This window comes from Pundamilia nyererei, unplaced genomic scaffold (assembly GCF_000239375.1).
Source record: "Pundamilia nyererei isolate P.nyererei 1_Seehausen unplaced genomic scaffold, PunNye1.0 scaffold00100, whole genome shotgun sequence".
In the NCBI taxonomy this organism is placed as follows: domain Eukaryota; kingdom Metazoa; phylum Chordata; class Actinopteri; order Cichliformes; family Cichlidae; genus Pundamilia; species Pundamilia nyererei.
Window position 1 is genome coordinate 1,102,137 of NW_005187501.1, and position 18,586 is coordinate 1,120,722.

The following is an 18,586-nucleotide window of genomic DNA, read 5'->3' on the forward strand; positions in this document are numbered from 1 at the left end:
AATGAGATGTTTCATTATTTGCATTTCACAGCTTTTAATAGAGGGAGAATTTAGGCTAAGCCCCGGGTCGTCAGTCAGGGAGTTACCATGGGAGACATAGCAGGCTTAGGGGCCTAGAGAGAAAGATAGCCCAGAAACTACATTCACTCACACACACACACACACACACATCTTGGAGTGTGAAGGAGGAAGACACAGGAAAAAGACAACAGAGAGATGGTCACATGGATCTTCTCACCCTTTTTTTAAAACTCTAAAATAATAAGTAGTGTCACAGGTTGCAAGGCATTTAAGGTGAAGCTGAAACCCAGCCAGGGTATTTAAGGTAAAGGACATCAACACCAGTGTGTTTGAGTCACACCTCTTTCCCGGTCACTCCGGGATGATCCCAGTCCATCCTTACTATCAGCGGATTTCCATTAGATCACTCTAGGCTTAACACCTGCCTGGCTGAAGGTGAGAATGCATGGTGCCGGAAAACGTCTGGAGCTGCTTAACCGTATAGATCAGTGGGACGGAATGATGGGAGGGTTGTAGAGGCTGATCTTTTTGGATGTGCAAAAAAAACCCCAAAACAATAAGAAGAAATACAGGTAACTGCATGAAAGTCTTCAGGTGAAAATAAGGGAGGTGCGGGTATTGTTTTTGGTCAGTGTGTGCAAGGTGTGACCAAGGATGGAAAAGCAAGGGATGAAGGGAGTTTTGCTAAGTCTCCCTAAGCCTCCCGGATCCTCTTTGGTCCCTCTCCACATGACATGGCTATCCTTCTTTGAGTCAATCTCTTCCTCCACCTTGGCTCCTTGGATGCCGGCCAGTGAAACAGAGAGTGGGCAGAGAAAGGGAGAGTGAGGTAGAGGTGCAAAATGTGGCATGATTAGAGCTGGTGGGGAAGGTGGAGAAAATAAAGGTGGACAGATGGAGGGCGTGTGATAAAAGAAACAAGGGGAGAAGGGGAGAAAACACAGAAAACCTACAGGGAGATTTAAAGAAGTCAGAAACGGAGATAAAATGACAGACAAGAGATTAGCAATAGTTTTTTTTTTCAACTGACAATAAAGGAAAAAGCAGCTAAGAACAAGCCAGCTAATAGCTTTGTTGTTTTATTTTATTTTTCTAATTGCTTGCATGCCTGCCTGGGCCTGGCTCTGTGTCATATGCATGTGTTTGAGTATGTGTGTGTTATTTTTGTTCGTGCCCGCCTTGTTGATGGACTGCCACCCTGGCTTGTCCCGGAAGGCTGCCAGCTCCGTCGGATTGGGGATTAACCCCGGGATAATGGCCTTGATGCCCAGTTGAGTGGAAGCAAAGCTGTTTAAAAAATATTGGCTGCCTGAGTCACTCTCCCCTCTCTTCCTGTCTCCCCCTCTTTCTATCTTCTCTCTCCATCGTTCTAGCCTTGGCGTTTCTGTGATTCTCTGCTCTAGCTCTTTTTTTTTTCTCTGTTTTTCAGTGGTCTTTATCTCTTCCATTCTCATCTCTCCAGCTCTACGTTTTTTTCCCTCTGTCTCCCTTTTGACTCTTCACCTTGCTCCGTTTTCGCGTAACCTCGTCCCGCATTCAACGCGACCTCTTGTAGGACCCTGATTTGTAAAGTGTTCGGCGAACATCGATAACACTCATCACACATTCAGTTTTACATTGAAAATAATAAACCTTGAAATTCAATAGAACTTTTTTTGTTTTGTTTTTTAAGTAGTGGAAGCAGTAGATTTGAAACTAGAAAGTAACAGCTGCCCTGTGCCACATGTGTATGTAAGAACAGTGCCTCTATTGTTCAGCCGAATATCATTTTAATTCCCTTTATGCATGTTCTAATTTGTTCCAGTACTTTTCTCTCATTACGCAGAAAAAAAGAGTCCACTCACATTCAAATAAACAAATTCTTACTTCCTCTTATTTTTGTCGGTATTAGTGTCAAAAAGCCACGTAATATAAACAACTTAGTTTTATTCTACTTTGTTTGAAAGGTTAACACAGCACATAATCATTCAGTTCAGACCTGCCACCTCGGTTCCTTTTTCCACAGAAACTGCCTGCTCTGATATGATAGGGTGATGGTGCAAGTCAGTACTAGAAAATATGCAAAAAGGAGCGTGTTGCCTTTTTAGCTTAACTGATAAAATTCTGTAGCTCAGGCATGAAGCCGGGGTGGTTGACAGCATAAATGCCAGCTCTTGGCTACCGAGTCCCGCTTTGATATTCCTCTGCCTACCTCCTTATATTCATTCACTTCTTCAATCTCTGGCCAGTTTCTATTGCATCCTCCCCTGCTGATTGTCAAAGACAGCGCCAAGATAATGATAGGGATGTTAAACGGGGGGAATTCAGTGTAATAAGGCCTGCTTTTGTTTATGAATTAAATGAATTGATCTTGTATTAGTAAAGATAAGAGATCTATTGCAGCACTGTGCCCTTTGGCATGTATTCTGTAATCCGTGCTGTGCTATGTTCATTATTTTGAACATAAGTCTAATATTCGATCTCGTTTAGCTGCCGTTGGTCTCCATAGACTCTTGAAAGAAATATCTGAAACAACAATGTAAATGCAAAACACAGAAAAGTGGTGTAAATGAACCAAACGAATTTTATACGCGCAAAAACAAGTTCACGCTGTACTTTAAATGTTTTTAAAATGTTTTCACTCTCATGATTTGATCAGTTTGTGTTTTTTTCTCTTGATTTATTAATGGATTTATTTATTTATGTGGCCACTCAAAATGGGGGCTGTGTGAACTCTGTGTTCACTCGGTTTGACATGTCGAACTCATTTTATCAAATAATGAGCTGAATTGTTACATTTGTCGAGCAGAAGGCCACAATTTGAATTTGGAGTGATTAGCTGAGGGTGCCGGTTTTGCGAGCAGCACATTGGCCACTTAATGATAATTTGCCCTGACCAACTGGAAATCCGTTAATTCAAAATAAATACAACCGCAAACTGCCCAGATACTGCTAACATGCACATGAAGGAATTTTAAAGCCAGTTAATCTGTGTACCTGCTGACAGGAATGTTAATGACGGCTGAATCAACAGACACCAAAAGTAAAAGTGTGCTTTTGAGCGAGTTGTATTTGCTAAAATATGTCGTGCAATCCCATATTATCACCCTGTTCGAAGATGTTGCACATGTTGTAACTTCTTCATCCAGAGTGATGTGCGAATCCCTCGTGGAATCTCAGCGTTGGCCTGCCGTGAAAGCTCTGTGTTAAACCCTAGTACAAACAAAGTATCGCTCTGGCTTTGATCCACAAGGACCTTGCGCTCCGTCTCCCCTCGGTCCTGTGCGGTCAAGGAGGCAGAGAAGTGGCTCAGAGGGACAGGCTGCATTAAGAGAAACAGAAGAAGGAGGAAGCCCCATTCTCTCACTCCATCACACGTCTCATCTCTTTAGTCGTCTGGCTGGGGCCTAAAGTGACTTTGCCGTGATGTGACCAGGACAAACCGGGTGTGATGCCATGACGGCTCTGCTAAGCGTGTGAACGTGGGTGTTTTTAGTTCTTGCATGTGTATTGTGTATTTAGGGGCAGGGACTGAATGTGTGTGCGTGTTTTGAGGGGAACGGTGCTTTTGATTTTGTATGTGCGCGTGTGTGTGTGTGTGAAGAAAGGAGGGGTTAAGGAGGACAGTCACTTTTGATTTGGCCTCAGAAGGGTGACAGGGACTTGGAGCTCCAGTGGCATGCTTTACTGAAACAATCTTCTCTGACCTCAAACAGGCGCACACAGACTGTCAGCCTGCCTCCTGATGACTTGTTCCTTGCTTCTTTTTCATTATTTATTTTTCACTTTTGCAGTGAAATTTCATAGAAGGATGAAAAGCTTTTTCTTCCTGCTGTGTGACATCCTGAAAGCAGGCTTTAGTTTCTGTAGCCTTGGTGAGACTGCTAATGCTTTGGATGAGACGCAAAAGTCTCTGGCTCGCTCTCTGTATGGCTGATTGTTTGACAAGTTCATTTTACCTTGCCTTCCATTCTTGCATCAGATATATACAGTATATTTGAAAAAAGTAATGATTTAATATAACTGCAGGCTGTACTCATATTGTAGAAGGGATGGGTTTTGGTCTTGGTGATTCTGGGGTAAAAAGTCGGAGACCTTTGAGGAAGAGAGAAGCTACTATGAACACGATGTTTATGTGTAGCTCAGGATTGGTTCCTCTGGAAAAGGAGTCTTTGACTGGAGGGATTTGGACATGCTGAAATTAAACAAGCCAATTAGGCAAGCAAAGAGTTTAGAGGTCAAAGCGCTCTCCATTAAAGCTGCTTTTCTCTACCTAACGACTAACTCAGTATGTCTCGAGTCTGTTGAGGCAATAAATCTGATTATACCTCTCCCTTTCTTTCTCTTTTTCTCTCAGTCACTGCTGTTTGGGGTTTTTTCTTGTTTTACACTCCACTGGTTGCTGCTTTTGGTAAATCTAAGGCATCATTTAACATGTTTTGGGGTGCAATTCTAGCTGCGCGCTCACATTACGTTCAACCAAACTCAATGACACCTTTTTTGTACCTGGTCTATTGTATCAGAGCACTACCACAGGGCCATTATCATTAGATCTATGGACACCCATCACAGCAGAATATGAAAAGTCGCAACTATACGCTGATAAGGATTGTAAGCTGTATTTAAAATAAGTCAGATCAAATTACAATCACATTTTTTTCCCCCTCATCTCGTGGTGCGTAGCACTGATGCACGATATCTGTGTCAGACGTTTCTGACTTCTCTGAGTTATAGATGTGCAATGAATTTTGTTACAAACTGATTCCTGCACAGGCTGTAACTAATGGTTGTTTTCATCACCTGCTAATCTGCCGGCTTTTTCAACTTAGACGTTAATCCCTCTCTCTACACACCATTAAATAATAATGAACATTCCTATAGTGCAATTTTAGAAAGTCCAAGGTGATTCTTAAGATGTCCTTTGTCCAACTTTGATTTTAAAACCCAAAGAAATTTTGGTTAGTGTGACAAAGAAACACATTTTTTTTAATTTCTTTTCCTTTTTTTTCATGTTACTCATTCAGTCGAGAGCTCATCTTTGTAACACAGACGGAAACAGAGAGCTGGCTGATCCTAAATGTGTGAGCGAAGACGTTATTGCTCCACCTAATGACATGATATAGCTGACTTCCTCTAAACTACCAACAAATCTATGTCTGAAATGGTGCTGACCGCTGCTGAACGGTGTGTGTGTGCTGTACAGTGACCCTTTATTTCTCCATCCATGTTGGTTGGGAGAAAAAAACGCCAGGCACAGAAACCACAGGAATATATCTCAGTGAATAAATGACTCCTTTTGTGTTTTATCTGGCTCTGAGAGCAAGTCTATCTTATAGACTTGTCTATACAATTGGATGTGCCAGTGGCCCTGAGAGAAGAAGAACAGAGGGATGAGGAGCAGAACAGCTATGTCTTTAAAGCTGCTCGGTTTGTCCTCAGAGGTGAGAGGTGAAGACTCTCAATACCTCTATCAGAGCAATGCAGAAAGGAAAAAATATTTCAAGGTTAAACTGCCAATAGATTTTTTCTGAGAAATGTGTGAGCTGGTGGATAAAAGCATTGCGTCAAAACGTACCTTTTGAGACTTTGAGGGACACTGTTATTCTACCTTCACATCCAACTTTCCTCCTCCTCGCAGTTTTTTTCTCTCTCTGACGAACACCAATCACAGCGAAAGGTTTTGAGCGTGCTTTGCATTGATTGTTTTTTTTTTCTACTTGTGCAAGGCAGGCTTCACTAGTTGTCACCATCACTCCATCCACTTGTCCACTGCTGTTCATAGGAGGTGTGTTTGTCCAAGTGGACGTGGGAGACACTGTGGATTTATCTGATCTTACAAGCCATCAGGTTGAGCAGAGCTTTGCTAAACATGACCTGAAGTGTGCCGGCCCCCGAGCAAACGCTGCTGTCACCTTGGCCAACCCGAGCTGTCATCTCTTAGAATGTCCCATGAGAGTTGACAGCTGTGGCGTTCCCAAAACAAATCACTGCTGCGTTTGGTAACACTCTGCGTCCCCACGATTTAGCCCTCACCGAGACAAGAGCAGGAGCGGCGGCTGCTAATGCTCTGGCTAATGTACTGCCTGCATGTGTGGGTCTTCTTCTTCCTCTCTCTCCCTCTCTCTGTGTGCATGTACATGTTTGTATTTGAAAAATCTTAATGTGGTTTCTCTTTGTTTTCCTGCCACCTTCTTCCCTGGTTCAACATAACGATGTTCACGTCTCCCTTTGTCTCCTTCTTCACTCCCCTCGCTATGGCCTTTTCCTGCAGCGCTTCTGCAGTGTTTGAGCTCACAGTACATCTTATGTGTCACCTAACCTGTGCACAGCAGGCTATACTGTTTCATCTACATTCAAAGGAAAAAATGATAAAAAAAACCAAAAAAACCCCCAAAAAGACAAATCAGAAATTGTTATTTGTGTGGCTAAAAGTAGAATCTCTCTTATGAGATAAGAGATTGTAAACATTCAAGTCGTGAGCTTTTTTATGGGATTTAATTTGCAAGAATAACAATAAAATATGACAGTCTTCCTGTTGTACCACCATGAAAGTTAGATCTTTGTTCCCTGACAGTCAAGCCACTCCACAATTTGTCATTAAGGGTCCTTTCTTTGTAGTTAAAGAAAAAAAAAAAAAACCTCAGTGTTCGCAAACCTTGACTGAACCGTGCAAGATCACAAACACTGAGGTGAAGGTTCAAGAGTGGATTTCTGTCTTAACTAGACAGCTGATTGAATATTCATAGTCAAAGGGAAACGAGAAAAAAAATAAAAATAAAACAAATAGGAACCGAGGCTGTGTTTATTGATATATGTAATGGTGAAGTGGTCCGTACTAAATGAGTCTGTTTGCTCCCTCAACAACTGTTTTGTGAAAGTGTTACACTTTTTAACTGACATTTTTAATGAGCTTACACATGCTCTCTCTCTCTCACACACAAACTCACACACACACTCACTCACACACACACACACACACACACACACTCGCAGCCACACACACTCCCACACACACATAAATGTACCTGTCAGACACGGTTTAAACACAGAGAATTTTGACTATTTGTTACTGGGCTGTTTTTAGACATCAAACTACGGCATTTGAGATGTGGTTTCCATTGATGTCAGGTTTTTTTGTTTTTTTTTATGTCACAGTCATTACTGATATATCCTTACCCTGGCTCATCTATAAAAGAGTGGTTCAGTTAAATTCAATTTTTTTCTCCCCTCGTTACATGAAAATTAAATAAGGTTTGCAAAAGTGGATTAGATTCTATTGCTGCTATATATACATATTTATCTATTTCTCTGCATTGCAGAAACCAGACGTCCGTACTGTACATTTGAAATAGTACACTTAAAATATTTTGATATGTTTTGCAGATTTAGTTGACTGATTGCACGTCGTCTTTAATTTTCCAGCAGATGTTTGGAGGAGAGGCTTTTGTTCAGCTACACAGATGAACAACAGGAAGGAGGACATGGAGATCTCGTCTCACTACCGTCAGCTCCTCAGAGAGCTCAATGAGCAGAGGCAGCATGGCATCCTTTGCGATGCCTGTGTCATTGTGGACGGAAAGATCTTCAAAGCTCATAAGAATGTCCTCCTGGGATCGTCACGCTACTTTAAGACTCTTTACTGCCAGGTAAGAGACCTCGTTGGGGCAAAAAAAATGATCTTTTACAGATATTTTTCCTTTATAGCATGAGGTAAATATTTTTTTAAACCACTGCTGTTAATACTCCTTCTTATAACCTTCCAGGTTAAAAAGGGGGCAGAGCCTCACCACCAGACTACTGTCACTCATCTGGATATTGTCACAGCAACAGGCTTCAAAGCCATCCTGGACTTCATGTACTCGGCGCACCTTGCTCTCACCAGTAAGAATGTGATTGAGGTCATGTCAGCTGCCAGCTACCTGCAGATGACAGATATTGTCCAGGCTTGCCACAGCTTCATCAAGGCTGCACTAGACATCAGCATCCGCTCAGAGATGGCTGATGAGCTGGCCGATTTTGAAATGGGCGCTGTGGCTGCCGCTGGCCTAGGTGGAGGCGGGGGCGCTGGAGGTGGTGGAGGAGGAGCTGGTCTACCAGGGGCAGGGGGTGTTGCAGGAGCTGGTTTAGGAGGCGGAGGGGGCATAGTGGGCATGGCGTCTGAAGCCCTTGCTTCCATCATGTCTGGTCGCAGCACCTCTCCTTGGCTGGCTCGCCGGACCAGCCCGGCCAACTCTTCTGGGGACTCAGCCATCGCCAGCTGCCATGAGGGTGGCAGCACGTATGGAAAGGAGGACCAAGAACCACCGAAGAGCCATGAGAGCCAGGAAGAAGCCTGCCATGACTCTCAGCCTGCATGGCCTCACGACTATCGGCCTGGCATCACTGTCAAAGAGGAACAGGTATCCCCTGCCTCCTCCTCTCATCCCCGGGACACTCCCAGGGGGGCAGCCCAAAGCCAGGCGGAGCAAGGGACTGGGGGACCTGGTGGAGGAGGTGGAGAAGGGCCCTGGCAACCTCTGTCAGGATCAGGGCGAAGGAAGAACAGGAAGAACAAGGACACAGTCAGACATATTACCCAGCAGGCTGAGAGGAACTGGGACCGCGAGCGGGACAGAGAGAGAGAAAGAGACAGTAGGCCTGGATCTCCTCTGCCCTCCATGCTGGCTGTAGCTGGATGGAACTACAACGGGCAGGATATCCCAGGTAGGACCGACAAGCTTAGAACACTTTCTCCTATTTGTGGAAAGTTTAAAAGCAGTAATAGTGAAAACAAACCGGGTGTCTTTAGGTCAGAAATGTGGTCTTTAGATTATCAGGTCAACAGAACAGCAGCAGATGGAATTAAATTGGACAGGCTCTCAAAACTGGTAGGATGGAGGGAGGCCAAAGAAAGCCCTTTGTGGTGCTGATTTGATGACTTTGAGGCTTTAGGGTGTCCTGGAGTTGCTAGAGTTTTACAATGCTGGTCCCTACTTAGTTAGTTATCCAGTCATGTAATTAGTGATTACTGGTGAGATAATAAGATCAGGTTATTTAATTGGGTGAGAGTGTCACCTAACACCTAACTGTAGCAAAATCTAATTTATCTTTTAAAAGCCATCTTCTAACCAACAGACCAGTAGATGTGTTGGAGCAATTAAATTGCTTTGTTGACTTTATGTGCATTAGAGTGTGCATGACACTTTACAATACGGTGCATTAGTGCCTAATACTTTCATTCCTGCATGCGTATTTCAATGCATGTCAGCTATCCACAGTTTACTAGTATAAAATGACCTCTTTTCCTCCTCCGGGGTTGAGATTAGCGAGCTTATACACTAACGTGTTAGGCCTAAGATGATTATCTCAAATCTTGGAGGTGTGAGGTGAAGCCTGGGTAAATGCAGATGGATAATGAAATCCTCTCCTTACTGCAGTTTATGTAAGCCACACTCCCACATAAACAAGCAAATGCATATGCAAACACACTCATGAACACATATTTATTTTGAGAAAGCCTGTCTTGATCCTCGGCCTTGTGTGTTTAGTGAATTCCTTTAGACTAAAACTTATACATGAAAAACTTACCTGTCTGTGTGTGTGTGTGTGTGTTCGTTCACCTCTGTGTGAGTGTGAGCGTGTGTGTGTGTCTATGTGAAGCCCAAGGCGTCGATAGGTAGATCATTAAAAGTAAGGGAAGCTAATCCTGGGCGCATTAAGGGAGTTGGCTGTGAAATGGGCACACGCGTCGCGCAGCGAAAGAAAACAGGATAATTGAATTGACCTGGGTCACTGCACGGATTACCAGCGCGTCCTCGCCATCCCAAGCTCCTCCCCTCTCTCTGGGGTTTAGGGAAGGACCTTCTGGAAAGGGCGAGAGGAGGGAAAAGGAAGAGAGAGTGGCAGATGAGAGGGGTAATGAGAAGGAAAAACGACAGAGACAAAAAGAAACGCACGGTGGAGAGTGCATCGTACCGGGCTTACGAGAGTTAGGCTGTGCATCTCAAAGTCTTCTAAGCAAGGTTATTGGGGTTACTAAAGCTAAAACCGGGAGTGGATATGAAAAACAAAAAAATGTTTTCACAAACTGAAATGGAAATTAAAAATTATACTTCAGAAAGAAGAAGTTTAAGTTAAAGAAAGATTGAATTTGATCAAAAGCATGAGGAGACAGAATTCTTCTTAATTTCTTGCCCTTGGTAAACAACCGCATGTTATAATAAAAAAAGGCCTTTAAAACTAATTAAACCCACTTTGGAAATCAACAAAAAGTAAACTGATTAAATTAATAAAAATGTCCCAGGTCCCTGATTTTGTGATTGTAGTACGGTGCCAGAACCACATGCACTCACAAGCTGAATGGCTCTATTAAGTCCCTTGGCTATAACCATGGTTCTGAGCTGTGGTGGAAAGAAGAGTTTAAGCCTGCCTGTGGTGAAGCAGCCATTAATAAGAAAGGTGTTGTCTCACCTAAAGGTTAGAGGAAGTCTAGTGTTGCTGCTGGTGTAGACTCGCCTGGTGCTCGCCAAAAGGCAACCATTTATCCTCGCTTTCACCCGGGTTTTGGGACTGGGCTCAGCACGGCGAAGAATGGAAGGATTGGGTCTCCTTCAGTTGGATGCCATTTAGCAGTAAAACATCATGTTACCAGTGGGCTTATTTGAGATTTAACAGCGGCAGTTTATATCAGGATGTGTGACACCATATTGTGTATTGAGTCCGTTTGCAGTGGGTGGTGTCTGTGTGCTCAGTAAAAGTTTAGGGGATTGCTGAACAAGTTTAGTGGCCTGATATTAGTCAGGGAGCCTGTACGGGGAGTGGTGAATTGTTTTGGTTGTGGGAGTGCTCCTCTGCTCGTAATGTGTAATGTCCACAAGTTTGTTTGACAAAGTCAGGGTTAAAAATATACAGGATGTCTGTGAGCTTATGAGAGTTAGTGTTCTTAAGTCCTAAGTCCCCCTTAAGTCCAGGATTTTGTCACCTCCAGGCAAAGATCACAATCAGGAGTGAAGCTGTACGGAAATGCCAAAGAATTAGAAAGTGATGCATGATTCTGTTACAGATTTTTCAAATATAATATTAGAAAGCATTACAGCGATGGCAAAGAGTTACGTCTGTTTTATGACAGATTCTTTGCTGCTACTTGACAAATAAAGAGCTTATAATAATGGAACACTAAAAGCTCCCGCTGACACATAAATAATATTAATTTAAAGATGAAAACAAACAGACCCAACAAACGTAAAACACGTACATACGCAGCCTATTGCTGCGATTGTTATCCCTACAAATAGAAAGCCCACGCTGCATTATTTTGATGATGTGACCATGGCAGGTCTGCTACTGTATTCTTTAGGCAATAAAGTCTGTAATTACTGAGTCATTCATTCTTTACTTCATTAGTTTTACTGACGTGTGGGATCGAACGCAGTTTATCCTACTGCCAATTATATAAATCAGAGCGCATTTAATGTTTGCCTGATAAACGATTTTCAAGTTTTCCAAATAGTTGCCTGAGTTCCTGCTGATTGACTTATAGGCTGTTTTTTATTGTTTTTTTGTAGGGATCATTCTGAATGGTCACATCAGTTGAAAAGAAAAAGCATACATGGCAAGTATGCATAATAATGATGATGATTCATTCCATTCACTCTCACAGTAAGCCAAGACACTGCGAGCAGGCGTTAAATCAGTCACGTTGAAATAAAAATGCAGACATAATAAATGTTACTAATACAACAAAGCCTGCTAAATGTGCTTATTGTGAGGTGGTAGGTTAACAGTTTAGAGTTAGTTCGTCAGTGTGGTGAGGGTGTTGTTTCACGAAGTCCAGTTGTTGCTTGTCATAAAGGGTATCCAGGAGAAAGGGCACCTTCAGTCTTAGATTAGCTTAATTGCTTCATTCTTTATTGATGAGAAGTGCCTAGACGCACTCTCTCCCTCACTCCTTCTCTCCCTCTCTCTCTCATTCATTCATCTGTAATCAGTGTCTATGCTTTGCTATTAGAAATGCTTATATGACGCACAACCACGAGGATTTCACTGGATCATTCTCTAATATAAGGATAATGTATAGCTGCGTAAAGGCTCAGTGTATTAGCGTGCATGAAAATGCCATGTGCCCATGTTGACATAAACAGCTGCGGGAATTAGGATTTGTTTTCTTTAGATCCCCTTCCATTGCAAGCATCTGCTCTGTTCACTTGATGTCGTTATTGAGGCCAGTAAGCACTCAGCATCCTTTTCTCTCCCGTGCTAACGCTTGATCTCCGCATTTCTTACGTTCACCTTGTCTGCCGCCACGAATGTTTGAAACATCACACGTGAAGCCAGAAAAGAAACCAGCCGCGCTTACATCTCAGGGAACTGAAACATGTGTATGTTTCTTTTTTACACAACACTATATTAGAGGTGACAATTTTTGAGGAAGAGAGTTTTTAATAGTCTGTACTTCTTTTGCCCGCATACGTCTCAAACCTTTGAATAATTATCCAAGATTATTTTTAGTTTGGCCCCCGCTGCTTCGTCCAGACCTGGATTAGAAAGCTCCAGCAAATCAAAGACACTGTTTTGAATATCAGGAGTCAATTTTTTATTTTTTTTAATCAGTTTAGTATATTCTTCTGTGGGGCCTTGAGTCAGCCTCTCTTTGTGTAATCCACGCAGGGTGTGCAATCAGTTAATCAATTTGATGAATGTGGTAGCTGTGTTTAAAGGAGGTAAAGTTGGTAGTCTGCTAATCTTGGGCCGGTAGCTCAATCCCCGGCTCCTCTAGTCCGCATGTCAAAGTGTCCCTGGGCAAGAAGCTCAACCCCAGCCCTGGGTGCCCTCGATGTGTCAGTGTGTTAGTGGATGCGGCTGTGAGTGGTCCACAAGACTGTAGAGCTGCTACTTAAGTGCAGTTCGTTTGATTAAACAATATTAAATATTTTTTTATTAACCATGAAAGTGAACCTCAAATGTGCATATGAGCGATAATATTCTTGGCAACTCATGAAACGTAAGATTGTGCACACTACACACAATCTCATACAGTATTTATAGATATCGCTAGATATCAGGAAGACGGCTAAGTTGTGACTATATGAGTGTCATTTTGAGACATTATGTGCCGTCTGTGCTCATTTTACTTATTTTATTAAAGTAGGAGTCACTTCTTTGGTTGGTGGATATGACATTTTGGAGGCAGACGTCACCCTTTCTTCTGAACCTGCCCCCTCAGACTGAGAAGAAGCCAGAGCTGCTGAAAACACGAGTTAACGATTGATTGAAAAAAAAAATTCTTGCTGCTTTTATACTTGGGGCAAACACAAACTTGATCTTTATCCCACATAATAACGGCACTGGAAATATTTTTTGCGTGTGTTTTTGCTGGTATTAAAACACACACACACACACACACACACACACAGTGACCTTTAGTGGCAGCTTGGGGGATTTTGGCAATGGCCGGTGTGATATACACGCTCACATACACACAGCTTAGAGCATCTGATTATGTAGACGTGAACAGTTCAATCACACGTGGGCTGTTCTTTCCATTTCCCTCTAGCTGTTGCACATTGATTACATCGAGAATCTTTTTTGAAATCCAACATCTTTATCTGACTCTCTTCCTCTCTGCTCTGTGGCCTCAGAGTTCCCCTCCTAAACCACTTATTCACATTCGCTCACACATATACCCACAAAGATGCACTAAAAAGAGTGAAATCGTTTTTCCATAGAAACTCGTCCTGTTTATTCGCGCGAGCTCTTAAGCGTTGCAGTTGGCGCTGCGTGTTTTGGCGTCCTCGAGTTCACATTTTCATCCTCTCGTGCTCCGGAGCCTCCTGGAGCCACTCGGGGGCCCGCAGACAGGTGCTCTCAAAATTGCCCTCTACTTTGCACTTCCGCATAAACTTTCTCTAATTTTTTTTCCCTCTTCGTCTCCCTGCGCTCCTCTCCCCAAGTCTCGGCAGTCTAAAGGTGAACACTTGAAATAATGAATCGGATCCCCCTTTCGCCCCCTTCCTCTCTGTATTCCAGTTAAGACTCTCCCCATAGTATTTGCACTTCATTAAACTTGAAATAGGTTTAATATTTAAAACACCATGAACAGATTTCAACCCCCACACCCTTCGAACACCTCTCCACTTTTTCCTCTCCCATCTCCTCGCTCACGGTTTAATAATCTACTCTCATATTTCGTCCCTAATTCACTCCTCCTTCATTAAAAACCAAAATAGATTTAATATTTTAGACTGTGTAGACTTAATTTTTAACCCCTTTCTTCATGGCTTAGTGTTTGACACATGACGGGTTAGATAACTACATCATGTTGAGGCCTCTCTTGTCAATCCCCCCGATTCACTTTTTCACTCACTCCAGTTCACTTTTTCTCGTGCCTCCTGGTTCATCTTTCTCATTTTTTCCGCCGTCATTCTATTATCAGTTGTGTCTCTCTGCGCCTTTGTACTGCAGACCTCTCTCTATGCCTCTTTCTGTCTCCTCCACCCTCTGTTTGCTCTGCTGCTTTGTCCTCTCTGACTGCATAGCTGATTTTGGACCTTTCCTCCCATCCTATTGACTTCTACGGCCTGTTCACCCCACCTCCTTCAGTTTCCCCCTTCTCCCCTCCATCCTCTCCTTCCCCTTTTTGTCCTTTGCTACCACACATACACAAACTCATTTGCCCCCTTGTATGGTCTTTTATGTTCTCTGGGGAGTTGTGACAGAACACTGCAATACTCTTTTTTCCCCTTTTGCTCTTTCCATCTCCTTTTCAGTCCCCACTAAATTTAAAAAGAAAAAAAGTTCCATTATCACTGTGGTAACCAATCGTTTCTCACCGCCCACCAGCCCTCTTTGTCATATGACCTCACATCCTGCTGGACATTACGGGCAGTCCACCAGCTAAAAGCCCCTTCTCCTACTCCACCACGGCATCACACCCCACACACACACACACACACACACACACACACACACACACACACACACACACACACACACGTTCACACAATTTTTCACACTCTTGCTGTCTGTCTTTTTCTCTCACAGCACTCTCTCTCTCTCTCTCTCTGAGTTCTCAATACTGACACCTGCTCTATTTATACTTCTCTGGCTTTAAAAGAACCATTTTGGACAGGAAGCTGCCCCCTCCCCACTCCTGACCGTGGCTTTTTTCCAGAACGTCAGCACCCCCCACCTCTCTACCTCCTGCCCCTGGAACAATCCAGAGAAGGATTGCTGGGTGGAGGAGAAGAAGAAGAAGAAGAAGGGAAGGATATAGTTTGCGTATGTGTGTGTGTGTGTTGTTGGAGATTGGCTGAGGGGGGGTTAAAGATTAGCCATCCCACCTTGAGTGAACTTGGGTCGTGCCAGCGCGTGTGCTTTAGTCAACCACAGCCCACACACAACCTGTAGACTCTCACCCACTAAAGCGCGGGTATGTAAACGCATACACGCAGCAGCTGGAAATGTCTTCTAAAATGTTCTGTAGTATAATCCCAACATCTCACTTCAAAATGTGGCCAAATAGACCCCCCCCAACACACACACGCACCACACACAAACATCTTGGCATTGATCACACAGGTCTCAGAATTAAACTACCCAGAATGCATCCTGACAGGATGTCCTGTTGGCACGATGCAGGGGTGGGTGGGTCAAGAGGTTTCTGTGGTTAAACATTCATAGCAGTACCCCCACAGCTAAAACATGGCCCCGGCACATCCACACGCAACTCTTCAAACTTCTTTGGAAGATAAATTTAACGTCTGTGGTTGCGGATCAAAAACACACACCTATGAAGTTAGACATGACGACACATTTGTTATACTCTCAGTTATCAGTTATTTGTTCTAACGCTCAGGTTCATCTTTTAAAAAAGAAGACGATTACTGATTTGTCTTTGCTTTCCTGTTGACTTTTGGAGACGCGTTTTTCCTTTCATATCAATGACCGCATACAGCTTGTTTTACTCTACTTGTTCGGTGCCTAAAAAATCAATAATACCAAAATCTGTGTCAAACACAATTTTTTAAATAGTATTTGCCTTGCAAGCACACCTCACTATAACCATTCTATTTTTGCTTACCTATCACTTACCTTATCTCATTTTAACTACTCAGACACATTGCTGTGCGCGCCCGTGCTTGTGTGTGTCTGTGAGTGAGTGTGTGCATGTGTGTGTGTCTGAGAGAGAGAGAGACAAAAGACAAAAAATATCAAGATAATGAAAGCACAACATGAAAGAACGTTACTACAACTGGATTTTGACTCTTTGTTATGCTCGATAGAAGGTAGGCAGCACAGAAGGTGGGTATTGTGTAAAGTTAAATGTGGGCTGCATTTATTTACTTATTATTTACTGGGAAATTGATGCAATGTAACGGTTTATTAGCAGTTAGCAGCTACACTTTGAAGTGCACACGTGGATGTCTGTGGTGAAGACACACATAGCCGTGTGGTTTTTAATACACTTTGGTCCTGTGATTTCTAAGTGGATTTAAAGGCATTTCTTTTTGATGGATTAATAATGATGATAGAATGAGTAAGAAGTAAGTTGCCCTGTGTCATGCCTGGGTGTGCAGAACATGCCCATCATTCTGCACAGGTTTCAGAATTGCTCAAGGTGTTGCAAGATAACTGACAGGGTCATAGTGTTACAGTTAAAATTAAATTTGGGAACTTCTGATCCTAATTTGCCACAATAGGAACTTATTTACTGTAAATCCATTCTCCTTATACGGTAACATTTTTTCACACATGAAATGCTCCATTTGAATAAGTTCAAGGTGCTGCTGTGCAGAAGGCCAGGCACAGGACAAAACTGCGTAAGAAACATGACAAACTATAATTTCACTTGTAATTAACTTGTTAACTTGCAATTTAATGTTAAAAACAAATTGGTTTTACACATGAGTGATTGCTCCTGCTTCCACTCTTTGATGGAGGATCCATGACAAAGCGCCTGATTTAGACACATGAGATGTGATGTGATGTGCGCTAGGATGCCTCCCTCCTCCAGTGATCTGATATCCAGTAATGGTCCTTGTAGTCAGTGAGCCTGGATAACACTGCTAGCTCATGGTGTGTGACATGGTACCCAAAAATTACCAAGAGTTAGTCAAGCACAAGCAGGGAGGATACTGATACTTAAGTGTGGGGGAGAGCGAAAGAGGGGCAAACACGTACGCCGACATAGTGACGGACATGTAGAAGCAGAAGCTGCAACTTTAGGAAAGAGTTTAACCTTAAAATAAAGTACTTTACAGTAAGTTCATCAAGTCAAATGCATGCGCTCTCTTTCTCTCTCATTTTCAGTCAATGTGAAGTTCCTCTTTCCCAGTCTGTTTATTTTAGAAAGGTGGCTTTGTTCTATTTACTGTACCCACTCCCTCAGCAGCCTCTACCCCTGTCCGACCAGTTAGAAAAGGGGAGCGATGAGGAAGAGGAGGGGGAGGAGGGCATGATGTTTGGACAAACGGACAACCCGAACAGGATATAGAGGTCTACAGCCTGTGGGTGTGTCGGTTTGGCTGTGACACAACTCGCACACAAACACTCAAGCGTGCACACGCACAAACACACACACACACACACAATCGTGGGAGTGTTCCCGCTGGAGGGCAAAGTCTCCCTTCCTCTTACACATTCATTCTCTCTTTTTCCCTCCTTCCCTTCATTCCCCCTTTCCGCTGTCACACCCCTCTACACCTCCTTCCTTTAGACCTTTCTTTCTCCTTCATCCCTCTTTCCTTCTCTTGTGACACCCCCCACCTCCCACCCCTCTGCCTTTCTTTCAAAAAAAAAAAAAAAGGAAAAAAGAAAGTGTTAAAGATACAGAAGAGTTGGCCAACAGCAATGAGAAACTAGGAGGGAGAGGCCAAAATCACCACAGGGGACAATTATGGCTTGGGCTGTGTACGTGTGTGTGTTTGTGTGCGGTTCTTTTTGGGTTTGATAGTTACAGTGACGTTGTTGAAAACAGTCCTGGAAGCCACTATCTGTCCTTCACAAGTATTCTTCCCCTTCTTCTCTCCTCTATCCCTCCTTCCCTCCGTCTGTTTGGACCTTTTTTAACCATCCTGTCAATTTACGCTGTCACTTCTGTTTTCATTCATCTCGTACACTGGAGCTACAGCCACTTCTTGTGCCGTGCGTTTGTGTGTGTGCGCGGCCATGTGTGTGTGTGTGTGTGTGTGTGTGTGTGTGTGTGGTTTCAGATTGAGTACATGGGCTTCAAATAAAGGCAGAGCTGTGGGTTAAACTTCCTCCTCATCAGCAGGATCTGTGTCAGTTTGTTTGCTTGTGTAAAACCAGAATTTCCAGGTTAGGTTCCAAAAGTTTAAAAAAGCAAGAAGAAATGCTAGTGCATAGTCACATTTGTAATAATGCAAATAATTCAATGATACCTTTTTGTAATAAAGGTTTTTTTTATTAAAATCTTGTACTTGCTTGAATTGCTGTAGTGTTTGAAAGGTGCTACAGTGGGGCAAAAAAGTATTTAGTCAGCCACCGATTGTGCAAGTTCCCCCAGCTAAAATGATGACAGAGGTCAGTAATTTGCACCAGAGGTACACTTCAACTGTGAGAGACAGAATGTGAAAAAAAAATCCATGAA

At 43.1% G+C, this 18,586-nt stretch overlaps 1 protein-coding gene across 3 annotated transcripts in view; it reads left to right on the forward strand.

Moving 5' to 3' along the window:
- The window catches only part of zbtb46 (zinc finger and BTB domain containing 46), a 60,589-nt gene that overhangs the window by 15,232 nt on the left and 26,771 nt on the right, over positions 1-18,586 (forward strand). For 2 of the 3 annotated variants that reach the window (XM_005740448.1, XM_005740446.1), the window contains exons 2-3: positions 7,423-7,646; positions 7,764-8,703. In XM_005740448.1, the coding sequence (XP_005740505.1) occupies positions 7,461-7,646; positions 7,764-8,703 (1,126 nt within the window). In that variant the 5' untranslated portion in view covers positions 7,423-7,460. The remainder of the gene's footprint in view (positions 1-7,422; positions 7,647-7,763; positions 8,704-18,586) is intronic. The other variant, XM_005740447.1, reaches the window with a different exon arrangement.